This window comes from Peromyscus maniculatus, chromosome 11 (assembly GCF_049852395.1).
Source record: "Peromyscus maniculatus bairdii isolate BWxNUB_F1_BW_parent chromosome 11, HU_Pman_BW_mat_3.1, whole genome shotgun sequence".
Lineage (NCBI taxonomy): Eukaryota > Metazoa > Chordata > Mammalia > Rodentia > Cricetidae > Peromyscus > Peromyscus maniculatus.
This window is the reverse complement of record NC_134862.1, coordinates 28,620,078-28,641,011: the sequence shown is the minus strand read 5'-3', so window position 1 is coordinate 28,641,011 and position 20,934 is coordinate 28,620,078. Positions and strand designations below refer to the sequence as shown.

The 20,934-nt window shown below is 54.0% G+C and overlaps 1 protein-coding gene across 1 annotated transcript in view; it reads left to right on the top strand.

The window, feature by feature from the left end:
* The window catches only part of Gli2 (GLI family zinc finger 2), a 239,491-nt gene extending 219,015 nt beyond the window's left edge, over window positions 1–20,476 (top strand). Inside the window, exons 9-14 of the mRNA XM_076547213.1 lie at window positions 2,417–2,551; window positions 6,859–7,008; window positions 8,510–8,674; window positions 11,558–11,839; window positions 13,898–14,234; window positions 16,464–20,476. Coding sequence (XP_076403328.1) covers window positions 2,417–2,551; window positions 6,859–7,008; window positions 8,510–8,674; window positions 11,558–11,839; window positions 13,898–14,234; window positions 16,464–18,850 — 3,456 coding nt within the window. The 3' untranslated portion in view covers window positions 18,851–20,476. The remainder of the gene's footprint in view (window positions 1–2,416; window positions 2,552–6,858; window positions 7,009–8,509; window positions 8,675–11,557; window positions 11,840–13,897; window positions 14,235–16,463) is intronic.
* The last annotated feature ends 458 nt before the right edge of the window (window positions 20,477–20,934 follow it).

Genomic DNA, 20,934 nt, shown 5'->3' with positions numbered 1-20,934 from the left:
TGTTGTTTTGGTCCCTGTCCTGGATCTTGCTCTGTAGCCCAGACTGACCTCGCACTCACAAAGATCCACCTGCCTCTGCCTCCCGAGTGCTGGGACTAAAGGTGTGTGCCACCGCCGCCTGGCCGAGTAGTGAAGGTGTTCCCAGACATTCTTCTGTTACTTATTAGGAGACCTTCTGGCCTCCTCTACGGGCTCATCTCAACAGCCCCTAGCTGCTGGATACCCAGAAGTGAGGCATTATCCTGACTGACCTCTCAATGTAGCTAGTGAGCCAGCTTACATCAACACAGTGGCAGCACTGTCCTCTGCAGAGCAAGGGCATTTGTTGAGAGGGTCCCTGATGGTGAACCAGGGGTCCCTTTCGGAAGAAGTTGCAGCCCCAATGCAAAATCAGAGAAGGCCTGTGTCTGTGGTCCACCATGGGGAATCCTGCACTTCTGAGGTGAGCTCACTGTCCCTAAGTGACCCGCACCAGTGGACACTAGGGTTCTTAACCCGGCAAGAGCTTGTCCCTGGTAACCAGCAGTTTTGTTTCTTTTCTTTTTGTTTCTTTCTTTTTTTTTTTTTTCAAGACAGGGTTTCTCTGTGTAGTTTTGCTGCCTGTCCTGGATCTCACTTTGTAGACCTGGCTGGCCTCGAACTCACAGAGATCCGCCTGCCTCTGCCTCCCAAGTGCTGGGATTAAAGGCGTGCGCCAGTGCCGCCCGGCCAGCCAGCAGTTTCTTGACTTCCTGGCGGCTCTTCCTTAGTTTGTTTCTTTGTTTTGCAGTACAGGGATTGAAACCAGCATCTTGTGCGTGTTCGGCAAACACCCTTGAGCTGTATCCACAACCCAGAAGCTCTTTCAGAGAGACAGGATACATTCCTGCTGGTTTTAAAAATAAGTTCAACTGTAAAACAAGTCCTTATAAGTGCCCCTGGCCTTGCTTTGGCTCCCAGAATGCCTAGCAGATCCACTGAACACTGGATTGTCCTCGGCAGACTTCACAGGCCCTCCCAGGACTTTGCCACCCAGCCTGGGGCACCTGCACCTGTCCGAAGCTTTTTCTTTGTATCTTTGAAATGGCCTCATACCCCTAATGTGGTCAGAGGAGTGTAACGTTCCCATGGTGTCGCTGTTATAAAACTCTCTGGCTTGCCGGGCGGTGGTGGCGCACGCCTTTAATCCCAGCATTTGGGAGGCAGAGCCAGGCGGATCTCTGTGAGTTCGAGGCCAGTTTGGACTACCAAGTGAGTTCCAGGAAAGGCGCAAAGCTGCACAGAGAAACCCTGTCTCGAAAAAAAAAAAAAAAAAAAAAAAAAAAACCTCTCTGGCCAAACACAAGTGGGAGAGAAAAGGATCAGTTCCCTTACACTTCCAGGACAGGCCCATCCCCGAGGGAAGCCAGGGCAAGAGCTTGAAGCACAAGTCCTGGAGGCTCTGCTCCCTGGTTCCTGCTCAGCTGGCTTTCTTATGCAACCCAGGACCATCTGCCTTAGGCATGGCACCACCCACAGGTCCCGCTACATCAATTAACAAGACAGCGTCCACCACCACCCAACCCCGCCACCAACTGCCCGCAGACCGATCTGATCTAGGCTGTCCCTCAAGTGAGGCTCCCTTCTCAGGTGACTCTTAGGCTGCGTCAGGGTGGCAGTTCAAGCTAACCAGAGGGAGACACAAGTCCAGATCTAGGCTACTCCAGACCCAGGATTTGCTGCGGAGAGGAAAGGTCTCTCTCCCTGAGCCTCAGTTTCCCTGGCTGTGAGACAAGAATGAAGAGCCCAAGTTTGGAGCTGTGGCAGGGAGGCATGCCTGACAGCAGTCTATGGGGATTGCATCCTCTCTGCAGAGTGTCCGACCATCAGCGGCACTGTGCTGATGTGAGCTGAGTGCCCATGTGCACTTGGGGAAGAGGAAACAGTATGAAAACCGATGATTTGGAAGGGCAAAGACATGAAGGGGGGGGGTTTCTCCTTTGTCCAGGCAGGACCCCCACACACTTAACAGGGTTTCCATCCCCAGTGACTACAGAGCTCACCTCAACTACCAATAGTGGGAACCAAACCACAGAGGCAGAGGCCAGGGCCTTCCTTACGCCTATTCACGTGCAGATCAGGAGGGAAGGATGTGCTGGCCAGAACAGCTTCGTGATACAACAGGAAGGGCCCAGGACTGTTGCCTGCCACAAGTGGTTTCATTAGGCTGAGCTGAGGAAATCTGGAATGAGTGTGACGCTGTGTGTGTACACATTGTGCATGCATTGTGCATGTGCATGTGTATGTACGCGAGTACATATATTGTGTATGTGAATGTGCGTCCACACCCGTGCCAGCCTGGAGTCCTTAGTATGAACCCCTGAGGATAGTCTCACCCTATCCCTAGGACCGGGTAGCCAGGTGTGGCTCATGTGGATGTGGTCTTCCCTCCTCCCAGGAACAGCTGGCCGATCTCAAGGAAGACCTGGACAGGGATGACTGTAAGCAGGAGGCCGAGGTGGTCATCTACGAGACCAACTGCCACTGGGCAGACTGTACAAAGGAGTACGACACGCAGGAGCAGCTGGTGCATGTAAGCCTGCGACCCCAGCTCCCGCCTAGGGGTGCTGAGCCCCAGCCACAATGGACATAGAGCCTTCCGAGGCCTGTGTGTGCAGGCTGAAGGGGGAGCCCCATCCTTTGCGAGTGGGAGGCATGGTGACCAGATGCCTGGGAGCCTCCTCACCCCACCCCAAACACATACATGAAAGTCCAGGAACACACAGAGGGTGAGAACTGGGGAACTGATAGTGAAGAGGAGCCTTCCCCAACCCGGGGAGGGGCCAGCCAAACTGCCTGCTCCTAGCTGCAGCCCACACGCCCAGGAAGTTCCTTCTAGACCTGGAAGCTATACTTTCAACCTCTTTGAAGTAAATGATGGGAGAGGCAATAATCAGAGCTGGGTGCTGCATGCTCTTAGTTTAAAGAGGAGTGAGCAGTGCTTGGGCTGGACCTGGGCTCAAGCGAAAGGACAGAGGTGATGATGTAAACAACGTGCTCAGTGGCTGGAGAGACAGCTCAGTCAGCAGGGTGCTTGGAAGGCCTGGTTTGGGTTCCCAAGAACCCTTTTTAAAAAGGACTGGGTGGGGTATCATCGGATGCTTTTAATCCTAGCAGTGAGGAGGCCAAGAGAGATGCATGCCTGTGGATCTCAAGCCAACCAACTAGCCTGCCTGCTGAGTTCCAGACCACTGAGAGTGTCTGCCTCCAAAACCAAGGGGGAAATACCAGCAGACAGAATCCCTCAGCTAGATCCTATCTTATCCAGGAAGGGCTGCTCCAGGGCTCTCTCTGTGGCCCTAGGGGATCCTATCTACCTGGCCCTGGAAAGATCAGTCTGCTTTGCAAAGAGGATCTGCTTTTGCCTAGCACTGCCTCTCCGCTCTCTGGGAAGACGGATGGCAAGCTAGAGCCCCCGTCCATTATTAACAATTTGTCGCTAAGTAAACCAATAAGAAAAAAATGAAAGGCGTAGTCAGGAAGCATTTTTCTCATCTGAAAGGCTTTATGAATGGAAACGGGAGGCTGGTAGGAGAAGTTTCTTCTGGAAGTTCAAAGGGCTGCTATTTTACTTGCTCCCAAGGTGGTGTTATCTAGGCATGGCAGTCGGGCATGTGGCACGGGACATCAGGCCAGTGGCTTTTCATCTTCTAGGACAAGGTGCTGCCAGAGCCTGCCACTCGGTTCCGGATAGCTGTGTAGACTATAAATGTCTTTGTCTGGAAGAGGCTACAGCACATGAGTTTGTGTTTCCTCCGAGTGCCCTGTAAAGTACAGAGTCGGGCAGTGGCCGTGCTGTGTCCTTGGCTGACCCTCCTCACTCATCTAGGCTGTTTAGCCCCAGGGTCAGCCTGGCACCACGCCTTGAGCCCACAGCCAAGGGTCAGGAGCTAGCTGTAGCCTCCCTCAGAGGCAGAGCCGAACAAACTCCATTTCCCAGTGGTAGGACCTCTCCTTTCCACATCTCTGAAGCAGGAATGTCAGCATGTCGGCCTCACCGCACACTTAGCCAGCACCTGGCGCTTGCACCTCAGGAACATCACCATAATCGCCACGTCCCCATAGGCCAGGCCCTGAGCCTCGCCTGGGGTACGTGGGCTGCCTTTAATCATCAGTAAACTGAGGGAAGGAGCCAGAGAGATGGCTCAGTCGGACAAATGTTTGCCATGCAGACCTCGAGACCTGAGTTCTGACCCCCAGCACCCACATAAAAGGCCAGGTGTGGTGGTGCTTCGTCTATAGTCCCAGCCCTGGGGAGATGGAGACACAAGGACCCCTGAAGCTCACTGGCCAGCTGGCCTTGCTGAACTAGTAACTCCAGGTTCAGTGAGAGACCCTGTCGCAAAAACTGCAGGGAAGAGTGGCAGGGGGGACAGGCCGTGCTGGCCTCCGGCCCCCGTGCACACCTGCATTCATGAGCACGCACCTACCAACACAAAAGAAGCATTTGGGGTGGGGTGGGGTGCAGGGTCTCACACGTGCTGGACAGGCGTTCTACCGTTGATCTCCGTCCCCAGCACTTGCCCTCGATAGCAAACTGGGAAATGCAGATGGCACAAGGAGGCGCACTAGCTGGGAGTTATCCCAGGTGTCCTGTGCTCTCATGGGTCATGTGGGCGGGTCAGTGACCTCTACACACTGGCGAGAATGGGCACAAGAAGGAAGGGTCTCACGTGGTGAGTGGGGGTGGGAGACACAGCTCCAGGCTGCTGACGGCAGCCACCAGAGGAGTCCGTTTTAGGGACATTGGCTCAGATTAAACTGAGATTCATGGACTTCACCACAACAAAGGACTTCAGGATCGGTCAGTAAAAAGCAGAGATGGAGTTCGTTTATTTTTTAAATGAATTTATTTATATAGTCTGTTTGTGTATGTGCCACAGCATGCTTGTGGAGGTCGGGGGACAACTTGTGGGAGTCAGTGTTCTCCCTCTGCCGCGTGGGTCCTGGGGACCAAACTCGGGTTTGTCAGGCTTGGAAGCAGCACCAAGACCCACGGACCTTTCTCGCTAGTCCCCGAGTAGCAGTTTGTTAAGATATTTTAACAGAAATGTAAGCACAGAGGTCAACAAAAAGAGAGGTTCTTAGGGCAAGGATGAAGACACACCCACTGTGGGTGAGGGCTTCTCTAAAGAGAGTCACCCCAAGTGTCTTTACAATTTAGGTGACTTTCTCAAAGGGTTGCTTTCTTAGCTCCTTCTCTGTTGCTGTGATGAAATACCCAGACAAGGCAACGTTAAGTAAGGAAAAGGCCTCGTTTTCGCCCACAGTCCAGGGTGCCATCCATGCCATCAGGGATGTCTAGGTGGTCAGGATGCATTCACCGTAAGGAAACAGAGGAAGGGATGCACGCTGCTGCCCCTGCTCCATGCACACCCTTGCACCTTTATACAGTCCAGGATCCCAGTCAAGGCACGGCCTAACCAGTGGCTGGGTCTTCCTGCCTCAGTGCAGTCACAGGATGCCCCATCAGCCTGCCCCGGGCCATCTCTCAGATGATTCTAGATTCTACCAGGTTGTCAGTTAGCACTATCCTGGTGGCTGTGTAACTGGAGTGATCTCACAGGTGGATCCTGATGTTCACTGGTAGACTTCCAGCTGACAGAGAACCTCCCTGGTTCACAGGGCTGAGCGGGAAGCTGATGTGTTTTCATTGCAGACTCACTGTGAGGTTTCCAGAAAATACCTAGAAGAATAAAGCCATATTCAAGGCCATCCATCTATGCTCAAGGCCAAGCGCAGTTTATCACTGTTTTAACATTTCCATTCGAAAGTATTATCTCCATGTCGTCAGCCTTCACAGCAAATGCTAATCGTGCTGGAATTCCCAGTTAGCGGACAGTGAGAGGCTTCCTCCAGACTCCCTAGGGACAGCTTCCGCTCCTGCCTGTCCCTTTTATCTCCTAGTATTCTTCTGTGCCTTGGGGAAGTCAGGGGAGTGCGAGGTGTGTTGCTTACCTTGGAGTTGCTGTAACGGCCTACTTGACAGAGCCAGCTCACGCAAGGGAGGATCTGAGAGTTTGTCCCTGGTCCCTTGGCTCCATGCCCTTGGTGGAGCAGAGCTGTTGGCCTCGTGGCAGACAGGAAGCAGATCAAAGGCAGAGTCGGGGTTCAGGGCAGACCCCTAGGAGATGCCTCCATCACCACCAACTTCCTTCAGCAAGGTCCTATCTATGCATGGATCTTCTCTGGAAAATCCTGTGGGGGTTGGGTGGGAGAGCCTCTCAGGTCTCCAAGGCGACGGTTAAGAGAGGCGATTGATTGAAGGCTGAGGAAGTGACTCCTGGGTAAACGTGCTTGCTGCACAAGGATGAGGATGTGAGTTTGAACCCTCAGAACCCACATAAAAGTGAGGCACTGGAGCAGGAGTCTGTAATCCCAGGGATGCCTGGAGTGATGATGAGAGGCCGAGGCAGGAGAATCAGTCCCTGGGAGCTCCTGGGCCAGCCTTGGCATATGCAGCAGCAAAGAGAGAACAAGGTGGAAGGCAGTGAGGACGGGCACCCCAGGTTGTCCTCGGCCCCCCATCACACATGCACTGTGCACTCACGTGTAAGAGTGAATGCACACTCATGCCCACACATGCACATGTGTGAATGTGCACATGCACGCACACACACACACACACACACACACCAATGTGCACACCCACAATGAGGTTGAGTGGTCTGTATGTCCTAAGTGGAGGCTTTGGGATGGCATGACAGTCCACTGGGGGAGGAGGGCCGCTGCACACTGGGTGGGCCCAGCTGAGCAGAGAGTGAGCCAGGCTCTCCAAGGGGACGGCCCAGGGAGGTGGCCCGTGAACTCACCACCACCCCTTGCCTCTCCTCCCAACAGCATATCAACAACGAGCACATTCACGGGGAGAAGAAGGAGTTCGTGTGCCGCTGGCAGGCCTGCACGCGGGAGCAGAAGCCCTTCAAGGCGCAGTACATGCTGGTTGTCCACATGCGCAGGCACACGGGTGAGAAGCCGCACAAGTGCACGGTGAGCCTCCTCCCACTGCGGGCGACTCGCACACAGTTCAGAATGGGCCCTGACCCCCAGCGCCTCTTCCCACTGAAGGCGACTCCGACAACAGGCCCTGACCCCCCAGCGCCTCCTTACGGCTTCGACTAGTGTTTCCCAATGACAAACGCTATCAAACTGGCTCTTGCACATTGAAAACATTTTAATTGCATTTATTTATGCGGCAGGACAGGGGAAAGAGGGTGAGACGTGCAGAGAAGTCAGAGAACTGATTGCCAGAATCTGTTTTCTCCTTCCGCCATGTGGGTCCCAGGGAAGATGTTCCGGACACAGGGCCGGCAGCAAGTGCCTTTACCCATGGAGCTGTCTCCCTGGTCCCTAGCTGTCCATCTTTGGGAAATAGAGCTTGTCTTTTTGTTGCTTGGTTACGAGAATTCCTTTATAACTAGGTTTTAGATCATTACATACAGTTTGCAAATATTTTCCCAATTCTGTGTGTTGTCTTCGTTTTCTGGATAATATCCTTTGAAGCACAAAAGCTTAATTTAGTGAAATCCAATTTTTAGCTGTCGTATCTTAGAACTGGCTGCCTAGCTCATGGTCACAATGATTCAACCAGCCTCCCGCCTTGTTTTCTTCTAAGAGTTTGGCAGGGGGAGGGGATAAAAATAGCTCAGCTGACAGAGTACCTGCCTAGCACACACAAGGCCCTGGCTTCCACTCCCAGGACCACATACACTGCGTGTGATTGTGTGTGCTTTTCACCCCAACACTTAGGAGGTAGAGGCAGGGAGATCAGAAGGTCAAGGCCATCCTTAGCTACATAGTGAGTCTGGGGCCAGACTCATATAGCCTGGGCTATATGAGAACATGTCTCAAAAAGGAGATAAAACAGGCACTGGAGAGATGGCTCAGCACTTCAGAGCACTCACACCTCTTCCAAAGGACCCAGGTTCAGTTTCCAGCACCAGCACGGTGCTCAGTACCCCCTGTAACTCCAGGTCCACAGGATCCATCACCTTCATTTGGTGCTTTGGACACCAGGCACACATGTGGTGTGCAGATACATGTACAGACAAAACACGCATACACATAAAATAAAAATCTTTCAGAACAAAACAGAAGACAGTTAATGAGAGCTGGGCTGTGGAGAAATCAGAACCTTCACATAATGTTGACAGGGGAAGCAAACAGTGAAGAACTGGGCAGCTTATAAATATGTGCTTTGGTTTATGTAAACATCACACATACATACGTGCATGTGTGCTCATGTGTTTCACAGTAAAGCTCTTGCATCCGGTCTTTGATATGTCTGAGTTGCAGTCTTACACTTCCGGCCCTCTCAGTGTTTTCCAGAGGAGAGAGGAACCGTCATTACTACCATCACGCATTCTTTGGGGTGCGGAGTGGGAATGGGCGCCACAGGAGAGGGCAGGGAAGGGGGAGGAGGAGAACCCCGGGGTGCAGCGGCCTCAGCTGCATATGGAGTGTCCTTTCTGACCTGTCCGCCTCCTTCCAGTTTGAGGGTTGCTCCAAGGCCTACTCTCGCCTGGAAAACCTGAAGACACACCTGCGGTCCCACACCGGGGAGAAGCCATACGTGTGTGAACACGAGGGCTGCAACAAGGCCTTCTCCAACGCCTCGGACCGCGCCAAACACCAGAACCGCACTCACTCCAATGAGGTACTCATGACAGGGATGTGCCCGACGTGTGGAAATGCTTTGCCCTTGACTAGTGGACAGCATGCTCGAGTCTCGTTTATGTTGCTCTGGTAAAATACCCTGACCAAAAGCAACTTAGGGAGAAAAGGACTTCAGCTCAACTTACAATTCCAGGCTACAGTCTGCTATGGGGAAATCAGGTCAGGATCTTCAGCCATCATACAACACCCATAGTCAGGAGCAAAATGAATGCATGCACGCTTACTTACTTGACTGCGTGGACTCAAACCTCCTGCCTAGGGCATGGTCTGCCCACAGTGGGCTGGGTCTTCCATATCAATCAGCTTAATTAAGACAGTACCTCACAGGCATGCCCATAGGCCAATCCAAAACAGACAGTGGCTCACTGAGACTCTCTTCCCACATGGTTCTGAATAGATAAAGCTAACCAGCACAAACCATATGCCAGGTGGCCCTCCCCCACCAGCCACTCTGGTTACACAGACCTGCTTATATCAGCAGGTCTATACGCTATGGCCCCTCCCCCAAATAGCAGATGCTCCATAAAGTTCCATGGCACACTGACACTCTGCACCTCAGTTAATAAATAACAGATGCCCCCATGGGGTCCGCAGAAACTGAAATCAAAAGAGAATGGCCTGAAAACTGGACCTAGTAGTGCATGTTTATAATCCCAGTGCTGGGGAGGTAGAGCCAGGGAGATCCCTGGGGTTTGCCAGTCTAGCCAGTCTAGCATGGCGTGATCCAGGACAATGAGAGAACCTTCTCAAAAATCTAGGTGTATGGTGCCTCAGGAAGAACCACACACACAGAGCTTCCTGGTTTCCAAGTTCTGAGCATGTCCAGAGATGCACTCTTCTCTGGCCACTGCTGCCTGGGCTGCAGATAGGGAACCTGACACTCAGAGAGGGGATGCAAGCTCTCTGAAGCTGTGAAACTGTCCTGGGCCATTGCTTTACCCACAGTAGGTGTCTGCCCACAGAACAGCTGCCCAATGCCATCAGCCCTTTGCACATGCTGCAGCTCCTGCTCTAGAGGGCCTGCCTCAGCTCCACTGGGCCATCAACTGCCTGCCCAGAGCAAGGAGAGCCCCTGGGCTGGCCTGAGAGAGCCAAGGAAGGAACTCAACAGGAACTCCTAGTCCCAGCTAACCTATACAATCTCTGTGGTTCAGGCAGACCAGAGAGTGAGCTTGTGTGTGCATGCACGTGTGTGCATGCGTGTGCATGCGAGCGCGCGCGCGCGCGCGCGCGCGCGCGCGTGTGTGTGTGTGTGTGTGTGTGTGTGTGTGTAAATAATTTGATATTAATAAATGTTTTGCCTCTGTGTATATGCATCATGTATGTGCCCAACCAGAAAAGTGGGTCAGATCCCCTGGAACTGATGTTACAGATCATTGCAATCCACCATGTAGGTACTAGGAATTGAGCCAGAGCAACAAGTACCCTAAACCACTGAGCCATCTCCCCATCCCTGGGGAAAAGAGTATTACTCACAGCTTAGATGCAGCATGGCCTGCAAAGAGACCTTTCTTCAGTGCACGTTAGAAATTAGAGGCATTCACCAAGGCCTCTGGACCCCTTGGGATATCTGCAGATTGTAGCTAGCCTTGGAGAGGAGTATGGATGTGTATGTGTATACCTATGTATATAGATGGTGTGGAGATGTGTATTTATATGCACATGTATAGGTGTGGGAGTAAAGTAGGTTACATTATTATCTGTATGGATTGGAAGGTTAGTATATGTTTGTATGTGTATGCATATATGTGTAAGGGTGGTACATATATATCTGTATGTAGATGTAAGATGTTCATGTGTATAAGTACCTTATGCACATGTAGCTATAGGAGCATGTATACATGTATGAAGGTAATTACGTGTGTGTTGTGCATTTGAATGTGTGTGGTGGGTGCATATATGGAGTGTATGTGGAGCCAGGTGTGGATTTGTAAGTATATCCATGTTTGTGTAGATATGAGTGAGTGTAGGCAGAGTTTTTTGTCAGGACTGTAATCAGCTCTATTCCTCCAGCCACTTCCCAAATAACCATTCAGAGACTTATTGTCAATTATAAATGCTCGGTTGATAGCTCAGACTTGTTTCTAGCTAACTCTTACATTTTAAATTAACTCACATTTCTTACCTTCTTTCAACATGGTATATTCATCTTGCTTCTCTCTGCATCTGCTTGAGACTCCTCTGATTCCACCCTTCTTTCCAGCATTCTCTCTGCCCTGAAAAACCTCCTGCCTAGACATCAGCCAATCAGAGTTTTATTAAAAATGAGAGCCATATTTATTTACAGTATACAAAGATGGTTCCACAGCAAGTAAGGGTGGTTTATATATGTATATGTATGTTATATATGTGTGTGAATATATGTACAGGGTTAGGTTTATGTCTGTGATGGTTTGTGTCTGTGGATTTGAGTGAGACCAAGCCTAGGACAGAGACAAGATGTTCAGATGCTCAAGTGTGCTCTCTATGGCCATGTGATTGGAAGTTTCCTTGGTCCTATCTGCTTTCGACAGAGACATGAAGGGCTAATGAGCTTGAAGTCACAGTCCTGATTCCTGGGGGAGCACGTGGGTCTTTCCCACACTCTTTATGATCCATGTCACCAGCTTCTTGAGCCAAGAGTTCTTTTGAGAGTGTGCCTTCTTTGCATGTGGGGGTAGTATGCCAGGTAGATCGGGAGGCCAGGCTCCTGTGGACTTGACCTGGTGTGCTCATCCCACAGGATGTGAGCATGTTGAAGCCCTTACCCCCTGTGCCAGCCGGGGCTGCCAGGGAACATGGGACGGCTTCACAACAGGTATCTCACCCATTTAGAGTTTTCCTTGGGTCCCCATCCATAACCCAGGCCTGGCCCTCTTCCTAGAAACCCTACATCTGCAAGATCCCAGGCTGCACCAAGAGGTACACAGACCCCAGCTCTCTCCGCAAGCATGTGAAGACGGTCCATGGGCCAGATGCCCATGTCACCAAGAAGCAACGCAATGATGTGCACCTCCGTGCTCCGCTGCTCAAGGAGAATGGGGACAATGAGGCCAGCGCTGAGCCGGGTGGCCGGGGGTCTGAGGACGGTGTGGAGGCCAGCAGCACCAGCCACACTGTGGAGGATTGCCTACACATCAAAGCCATCAAGACAGAGAGCTCCGGGGTAAGACAGAGCTGGGTGCCCAGCTGGCAGGGGGCGATTCTCCAGCTCTGCACAAGGCCCAGAAGCCCAGCCCCCTCTGGCACCCCCTTCTCAGAAGGAAACGATGCCCCATCTTGGTCCAGCTCAGCCTTCCTCCTTTATCACCTTGTACCCCTCATGAAACCTGTCTCGTTTCAGCCGCCTTCTCTGGCCCAGCTCCTGCTGGGCAGCTGAGGCTGGGGCGGGGGATGCCCTTCCTCCATGCTGCTCTGTGCAGGATGTGTTTGCCTCTTCATCCAGTACCTGGGTACCACTGCGGGTCCCCGCCCCTCTGCCCCTGTCTGTGTCGTCCCCCTCTAGCCTCTGCTCCTTCCGTTCTAACCACCTGTTCCTTGTCTCCACCTCTTTTTCCCAACTGTACCTCCCCTAAGGATAGACGCTGCTGAGGTGAGCGGAGGAATGGGGGGGAGGGCGGGAGTGCCCAGGGGGAGAGGGCGGACTGGGCTCCTGTTTCAGTGCCCTTGGCTGGGCAGAGATTGAACTGGCCTTTGGAGAGGCCCGTGACAGATGGCACCATGGGAATAGGTAGAGATGGGCAGCAAGAATGAGTCTGGCAGGTGTGAGGAGCAAGGAATCCATAGCAAGGGAGGGCAGGGGTGAGGCCTGGGGAGCAAGGGAGGGCAGGGGTGAGGCCTGGGGAGCAAGGGAGGGCAGGGGTGAGGTCTAGGGAGCAAGGGAGGGCAAGGATGAGTTCTAGGGAGCAAGGTAGGGCAGGGGTGAGGCCTGGGGAGCAAGGGAGGGCAGGGGTGAGGCCTGGGGAGCAGGGGAGGGCAGGGGTGAGGCCTGGGGAGCAAGGGAGGGCAGGGGTGAGGCCTGGGGAGCAAGGGAGGGCAGGGATGTGGTGTGGAGGGAGATCAAGGGAGAGCAGGGGTGAGTCTAGGCTAGATGGAGTTAAGAATTGTGGAGGGCACCATGGTCAAGACCTACAGAGCCCTGCTTGTTGGGAGCATCTCCCCTAAACTGGGCATGCAGTATTGTTGCATCTTCCCAAGGAAGAGGCTGGGACAGGGAAAGCATTTGACCCAGAAATGAGCTGCTGGGTGGAGGGTTTGCTTCCGGGACCAATCTCAGGCCACACTGGATACTGTAGAGTGCTGTGCCGTTGATTGATTTGCCTGCCCCAGCCCAGCCCAGAGGAAGAGCCAAGTATTCTGGTTTTATTTCTGTCACTGTGGCAAATACTCTGGCAAAAAAGCAAAGGAGGGCAATTGTGAGCAAAGGATTTGAGCTGCAATTCCAGATCCCTACCCATCACTTTTGGGAAATCAAGGCAGGATCTCAAGCAGCTGAGCACATCACACCCACAGTCAACAGCAAAAGGAAAATTACGCGTCACTGCCCACTGCTTCCCGCAGCTGGCTGTCTTCCCTCAGACAGTTCAGGACCCAGCCCATGAAGTGGTGCCACCCACATTCAATTTACAATTAAAACAATCCCCCACAGACATGCACACGGACCAACCTGATCTAGATAACTCCTCATTAAGAATCTCTTCCCAGGTGACTATAGACGGTGTCAAGTTGATATGTAAAACTAACGGCATAGTCAGTTTGGTGTGGCCGTGCAGGCAATGGCTACACCCCTTAGCTCCCTGCTCTTCCCATTCCTTCCGTTCTTTAGCACCTACCCCTGGCCTGCCGAGAGCACCCTGTGCAGTAGAAGGTGGCTGGCCAGCACATCCCCAGACTTCCGTTATCCCTCCCTTCGTTGTGGGCACATCAGCAGTCCTGTGTTGAATACCTTCTTTCCCGGTGATCTTAGTCACCTTCTGCCTACAATAGGACAAATCCTTGCACCTGTAGAAGGCAGTTTGGGTCGTCACAGTTGGGAAAGAAGGCCAAGGGTAGACTTAACCAACTCATGCAGGTAGACAAGGGATGGGTCGCCGGTGCCTCTTCAGAGTAGTTCCCTGCTTCCTCGTGTCCCCACCCAAGCAAGCGCAGCACGGTATGAATGTGGGAGGGTCACAGGACCCGGTGACTTCTCACACCCTCTGAGCCTTCCACCTTGTCCTTACAGCTGTGTCAATCCAGCCCCGGGGCCCAGTCATCCTGCAGCAGCGAGCCCTCTCCCCTGGGCAGTGCCCCCAACAATGACAGTGGCGTGGAGATGCCGGGGACAGGGCCCGGGAGTCTGGGAGACCTGACAGCACTGGATGACCCATCTCCAGGAGCTGACACCTCAGCCTTGGCCGCCCCCTCCACTGGCGGCCTGCAGCTGCGCAAACACATGACCACCGTGCATCGCTTTGAGCAGCTGAAGAGAGAAAAACTCAAGTCACTCAAGGATTCCTGCTCGTGGGCCGGCCCAGCTCCGCACACCCGCAACACCAAGCTGCCTCCCCTCCCAGCAAATGGTGAGTGCGGCCCGGGACTTAACAGAACAGGTGGGGGAGAGCCTGGGGCTGTTTATTCCAGGCACCTTGCAGTCTGACTGGCTGCCCACACTGGGACGGAGATGATGGTTTCCGGTTCTCGGTGTCTTGTTAAAAAAGAAGCCACAAAAATAGCAAAAAAAAAAAAGACACACATTTTATTCAGAATTGAAGCATGAGTACAGGCCATTGTCCACAGCTCAAGAGTTCCTGGTTATTGCTCAAGACTTCCTCTAGGAAGTCTAGGAAGAGGAGGAGCTGGTTGCTAGGGGAGGGTCTGGATGGTCTTTTGGGGTTTGATTAGCAGTCGTAGGTTATGTAAATCTTAGTTCATTGGGCACATCTGGATGTTAACCATATTCACACCCAGTTATATATAGGTATAACATGATAAGTGGGGGAGGGCGGTTCCCCTAATAGTTCACTCGAAGGATATAGTCTACCTTACTAAGCATGGCACCCCAAACAAGTTCAGGCTGGATCAGCCTGGTTCCTCGGTTGTAGGTTGTATTTCAGAATATGCTTGGCCACTAAAGGCTCCTAAGGGCTGGTAGGGAGCTAGAGGTCCAAGTGGCCAGGTTCTTTTGTTGGGAGAGGGATGTGGGTGTAGCCCAATGCAGGTGCAAGCTCCCAGTGTGTAAGTGCTCTGCTGGTAAAGGCGTGTGTACAGGGTCGACCACGTGAAGCCCCATGGCTAAGCTCTCCCTGCACTTGGCTGCTTCAGCCCAACCTTGTGTTTCACGGAAAGGAAACGGGAGGTGAAGGGGCCCCACCCAAACCCCAGGCAGCAGGAAAACTCAGCTCAGGCCCGTGAGCTCCGACATGCATGCTGTTCTCCACGTAGCATGCCACTGTCACCCTCTGAACACAGGCTGATGCTGCTACAGCCTCCTCCCCGCCCCCCATCCAGCTGTTCAGCATTTAGAGTGTCACGTCAAAGGCTCAAGGAAGGAGAGCGGTATGGTTGTCATCCCAAAGGAGCCACGGTCAGATCACATACAGAGCAAGCCACAAAGCACCAAAGACAGAGAGCTGGGGTACTGATGTACCAAGGAGGCACCTTCTGCAAGGAAAGAGCAGGGGGGGCTTCATGGAGGAGGTGGCCTGTGCTCAGCAGGCTCTTTAGCTCCAAGAGTGTCACTGGGCACATAGACCCCAGGCTGCCCCCTATGATGGTGCACGTTGTCACACCACCAGCCCCACTGTTGGAAGGACTGCTGGCAGAAGGCCATGACCTCTGCAGATCTGGGATCTCTGGGGTTGCAGACAGCTGCCTCCACACAGGTCACCTCCACACAGGTCATCGCTGATCATAAGGATGCGATCACTTGTCTGCTGGTCTCAGCCCTGAAGGGCTGTGAGAAGCCTTGGCTGGCCTCTGGCCACTCTAAGATCGGCCTCGACAACACAGGGAGACCCTGCCTCAGAACATAAATGAGTAATAATAATAATAATAATAATAATAATAATAATAATAATAATAAAACATCAAGGGCTGGAGACGCAACTCGTTTGGGAGAGTGCTTGCCTACTATGCATGTGGCCCTGAGTTCAGTTCTCAGCACCAAATCAACGCCGTGTGGTGGCGCGCACCTAGAATTCCAGCGCCCGGTGGGCAGAGGCAGCAGGATCAGAAGCTCGAGGTCATCTTTGGTTACAGGCCAACCTGGGATACCTAAGACCTTTGTCTTCACGGGGGGGGGGGGGGGGGGGGCACCCAAAACCTCCATGTCGGGACACAGGAACTATGGGCCTGGGCGCCCCACCCCCCAGCCCTGTTGTCAGTAACCCCATCCTACGTGCAGGTGCATTTTATATACAGCTAGAGAAACTGGGAAGGTTTCTCCATGTAGCCCGGCTGTCCTGTATAACTCACTCTGTAGACCAGGCTGGCTTCGAACTCAGAGACCTGCCTGCCTCTGCCTCCCAAGTGCTGGGTGGGATTCAGCACCAGCTTGCCATCTCACCTGGCTTCCTCTTTCCTTTCTTACACCCAGAAGTCTTCGGCTGCTGAGTGCCTGCTCTGTGCCTGGTCTTGCGCTAGGGCTCCAGGCTCAGTCTGGTCAAGGGGGATGGGTAGAGGAATGGGTACTAGGGACAGGGTGCAGGTGGTCTTTTGGTTGGGGAAACAGCCACGGGGCCCATTCACCATCAGGGAGTAAGTGTCCCACGGAGCACCGCCCTCCCGTGACCCCCTCTGTTTTTCCCTAGGTTCTGTTCTGGAAAGCTTCAACGGCACTGGGGGCGGTGGGCCAGCGGGGCTGCTGCCCAGCCAGCGGCTGCCAGAGCTGACCGAGGTAACCATGCTGAGCCAGCTGCAGGAAAGAAGGGACAGCTCCACCAGCACCGTGAGCTCGGCCTACACCGTGAGCCGCCGCTCCTCTGGCATCTCCCCGTACTTCTCCAGCCGGCGCTCCAGTGAGGCCTCACCGCTGGGTGCCGGCCGCCCGCACAATGCCAGCTCAGCAGACTCCTACGACCCCATCTCCACAGATGCCTCCCGGCGCTCCAGCGAGGCCAGCCAGTGCAGCGGTGGTGGCCCGGGGCTGCTCAACCTCACGCCTGCGCAGCAGTACAGCCTGCGTGCCAAGTACGCGGCGGCCACCGGCGGACCGCCACCCACCCCGCTGCCCGGCCTGGAGCGCGTAAGCCTTCGCACCCGCCTGGCGCTGCTGGATGCTCCCGAACGCGCACTGCCCGGCGCCTGCCCACATCCACTGGGGCCACGCCGGGGCAGCGATGGGCCTGCCTATGGCCACAGCCATGGCTACGTAGGTGCGGCTCCTGCCTTCCCGCACGAGGGGCCAGGCGGCAACATGCGCAGGGCCAGCGATCCGGTGCGGCGACCCGACCCCCTCATTCTGCCTCGAGTGCAGCGTTTCCACAGTACCCATAACATGAATCCGGGTTCCCTGCCACCCTGCACTGATCGGCGAGGCCTGCACCTACAGGGCCACCCTAGTGTGGATAGCAGCCTGACCCGCAGCACCTACTCCCCGAGACCCCCTAGCATCAGCGAGAACGTGATGATGGAGGCCATGGCTGCTGGAGTAGATGGTACAGGGTTCGAGTCTGACCTGGGGCTGGTGGAAGATGAGCTGGTGCTGCCGGATGATGTGGTACAGTACATCAAGGCCCACACCAGTGGTACTTTGGATGACAGCGCCCGGCAGGGGTATCCTACAGAAAGCACTGGTTTCCCTGAGAACGCTAAACTGCCCAGTCCTGGGCTGCAAGGCCACCGTAGGCTAGCGGCGGCCGACTCCAATGTGGGCCCTTCTGCTCCTGGACTGGGGGGCTGCCAGGTGAATTACAGCCCCTCCTCCAACCTCAACAAGAGCAACATGCCTGTGCAGTGGAATGAGGTGAGCTCTGGCACCATGGATGCCCTGCCCAGTCAGGTGAAGCCACCTCCTTTTCCTCACAGCAACCTGGCTGTGGTTCAGCAGAAGCCAGCCTTTGGCCAGTACTCAGGATATAGTCCTCAAGCCCTGCAGGCCAGCTCCGGAGGTCTAGACAGCACCCAGCCACACCCACAGCTTCGTGGCGCCCCCTCTGCACCCAGAGGGAGCTACACGCATCAGCCTCGGCAGCCGGCCACAGGTGGCCAGTGCCTGAGTGTGAGTGCCGCCATGAGCCCTCAGGCCAACTACAGCCAAGCCCACGCCCAGCTGAGCCCAAACCTTGTCAGTGGGCCCCTGAGCCAATTCTCTCCCTCCTGCGGCAACATGACAGCCAAGCCCAGCCACCTGGGGCTCCCACCACAGATGGAAGTCGTCCCCAACGCCACCATGATGAGTGGCCATCAGCGGGAGCTTGGGATTGCCAATTCATCCCTGGCTGGGGTGTCACAAGCTCAGGCAGCCCTGAGCTATCCCCAGCAGGAAGGCTACCAACAGGGTCCCAGCCTTGTCCCATCCCATCAGCCTAGTTTCATGGAGCCCCAGCAGAGCACAGGCTTTGGCCTCATGCAGCCTCGGCCGCCCCTTGAGCCCAGCACGGCTAGCCGTCACCGTGGAGTACGCGCCGGGCAACAGCAGTTGTATGCCAGGACCGCGGGCCAAGCCATGGTCACACCGGCCAACCAAGAGACAGCAGAAGCTATGCCCAAGGGAACAGCCGGGACCATGGTCTCCCTGGCTCCTCAGTCTTCTCAGGACACAGGGCGGTCACAGGACCAGAACACGCTCTACTACTATGGCCAGATCCACATGTATGAACAGAATGAAGGCTGCCCAGCCATGCAGCCCCAGCCACCACAACCACAAACATGCTCCGACAGTGTCCAGCCTCAGCCTCTGCCTTCACCAGGGGTCAACCAGGTGTCCAGCACTGTGGACTCCCAGCTCCTGGAGGCCCCCCAGATTGACTTTGACGCCATCATGGATGATGGCGATCACTCAAGTTTGTTCTCCGGTGCACTGAGCCCCACCCTCCTCCACAATCTCTCCCAGAATTCCTCACGCCTCACCACACCCCGGAATTCCCTGACACTGCCCTCCATCCCTGCGGGCATCAGCAACATGGCTGTGGGGGACATGAGCTCCATGCTCACCAGCCTGGCTGAAGAGAACAAGTTTTTAAATATGATGACCTAAAGGCTCCTGGGACGGAGCGGACCTGAGCAACCTCAGCTTCTTGGAACATCAGAGTCTAACCGCTTCTCTTTGTTGGAAAAAGTGTTAATCAGGCCTGAGAGGGCTTGGGCAACGGCTGGTTCAGACTCGCAAATGTTTTAAGAAAAGATTTAGGGACGCCCTCATCCCTGTCTGGCCTGTTTTTCGGAACACTCAAAAAGTCTTGTTCAGAAAGCAACTCGTTTACACAATACTTGCCAGCCTTTGGTGTTTATGGGACTACTCAGTTCTGGCTTCTTGGCCTCTGTCATTCTGCTAATGGGAGAGTACTTTGGCCAAGGATTTCTAAGTACATGCCCAAAGAGGGGAGAGGAACCACATCTGGGTTTGAATCTGAGAGCACGCTGGATCCTCTGCTCTGAGAAGGCTTTGCCTCTCTGCCACCTGCAGCGGGAGTGGGTTGCTGCCTCTCCGAGATTCTTCCGTGAAGCTCGCCAAGGTTGCTTGCCAGAGGAGAAAGGTGCATCCCCCGGGATATTAGGGACTTGTCTCAATTACTGCTAGCATCTCCATCCCCTTAGGCACAGTAGGACCTGCGGATTTCCGGAGTGGAGAAGAACTAATAAAACATGCATCTCGAGGAAATAAACTGTGCTACCTGGGGCAAGCCCAGAAACTACCCAGGGGCCTCTCCTGATCTGTTTACAGTGTTCTGAAGTGTACGGAGGAGCCCCTCCTGGGAAGAACGCTTGTATCTAAATTCCTCGGGTTGTTGTGGGCTAGGGATGGACCAAGGTGAAAGAGGCCTTCCCTGGAAAAAGCAAGTCGCATGTTTACCCAGTCCTGTTACTCCTGTGCACTACCACCCTCCCGTGGAAAATTCTAGGGCTCCTCCACACCGTGCTGGGTGGCCAGCTGTCCTCGCCTAACCACCGCATGCAGGCCCAGTGCTTTCTGATCCCCTGACCTCTGCCCTCCTCTCCAGGTTATTCGGCATGGACCGATGACATGCATGGTGTTTGTGGTCGGGTGGGAGGGTGAGGGACTGATTCTTGGACTTTGAGGAACTATGGAATGAATTTTCTTGTTCAGTATGGCCTGGCCCCAAATAAGAAAGGGCGTGTGGAAATTGACTCCAAAAAGAACCAGTCCAGAGCATGCTGCAGGGTGAGCCCACGCCTCCTCCCCACCACACACATGCGCACACCCCGTCTGAAACGTCTCCCTTTGAATTTCACAGAAACTTTGCCAAACCAAACCTCGCCACTCAGAGCTTCCTTCTGGGCATGACTCTGGCTCCAGTGAGGAACTTCTTAGAGCCTGGACCTTCCGGGTCCGAGGACAGCAAACTTCTCTGTTTACAATCCAGAGACAAGACCAACTCCCAGTGGCAGCTCTGGGCCACGCCCGCGGGTCTGTGGCTCCAGTGGTGTGGCCCACTGCCTGACACAGACCCCCCAACTTCTCAGTCTCTGTCTCTATCTCTTCTGTGTATAGCCATCGCCGTCCCTGAATACACTGTGGGTGAGTCGTCCAGCCAAATTTATATTGCCAAACATTTTTAGCTTTTTCTACATGCTATAAATTGAGATGACATGCTCAACTTGTAAATAAGTCTTTTTTGTACATTAAAAATAATTTTTTCATAATTTATCTTGTCGATCTGCTTTCCCTTGACAGTAGTTAATGAGAATCTAGGCAGTAAATTTGGTGCATTTGAACAAAAATTAGGCTGTATTTTTTCACAACAGCATCAAAACTGACTAGCCCACCTTAACCCAGACAAGCTTAATTCGGGATCATTTACTGGCTGTTGGCTTCTTCTCGCTCTGGGGTGGGGGCAGGCAGGGTTTGACAGGTGGCTGGGACTCGGATACTTGGGAGCTTTCTCAGAACATCTGAGCCAATTGGCTGAGGTCCCAGCAGGCAGGGGTCTCGTGTCCCAGGCACAGTCTGGTTCCTGGGTAGCACACATTTGAGTTGGGGGTGTTTTGGCGCCTTCCTCATGCTGGGATCGAATACTAGACAGAAGCAACTTAAGGGGAGAAGGGCCCAGAGTTCAAGGGTACAGTCAGTCCGTCCTGATGGGGACGTAGGGCAGCAGG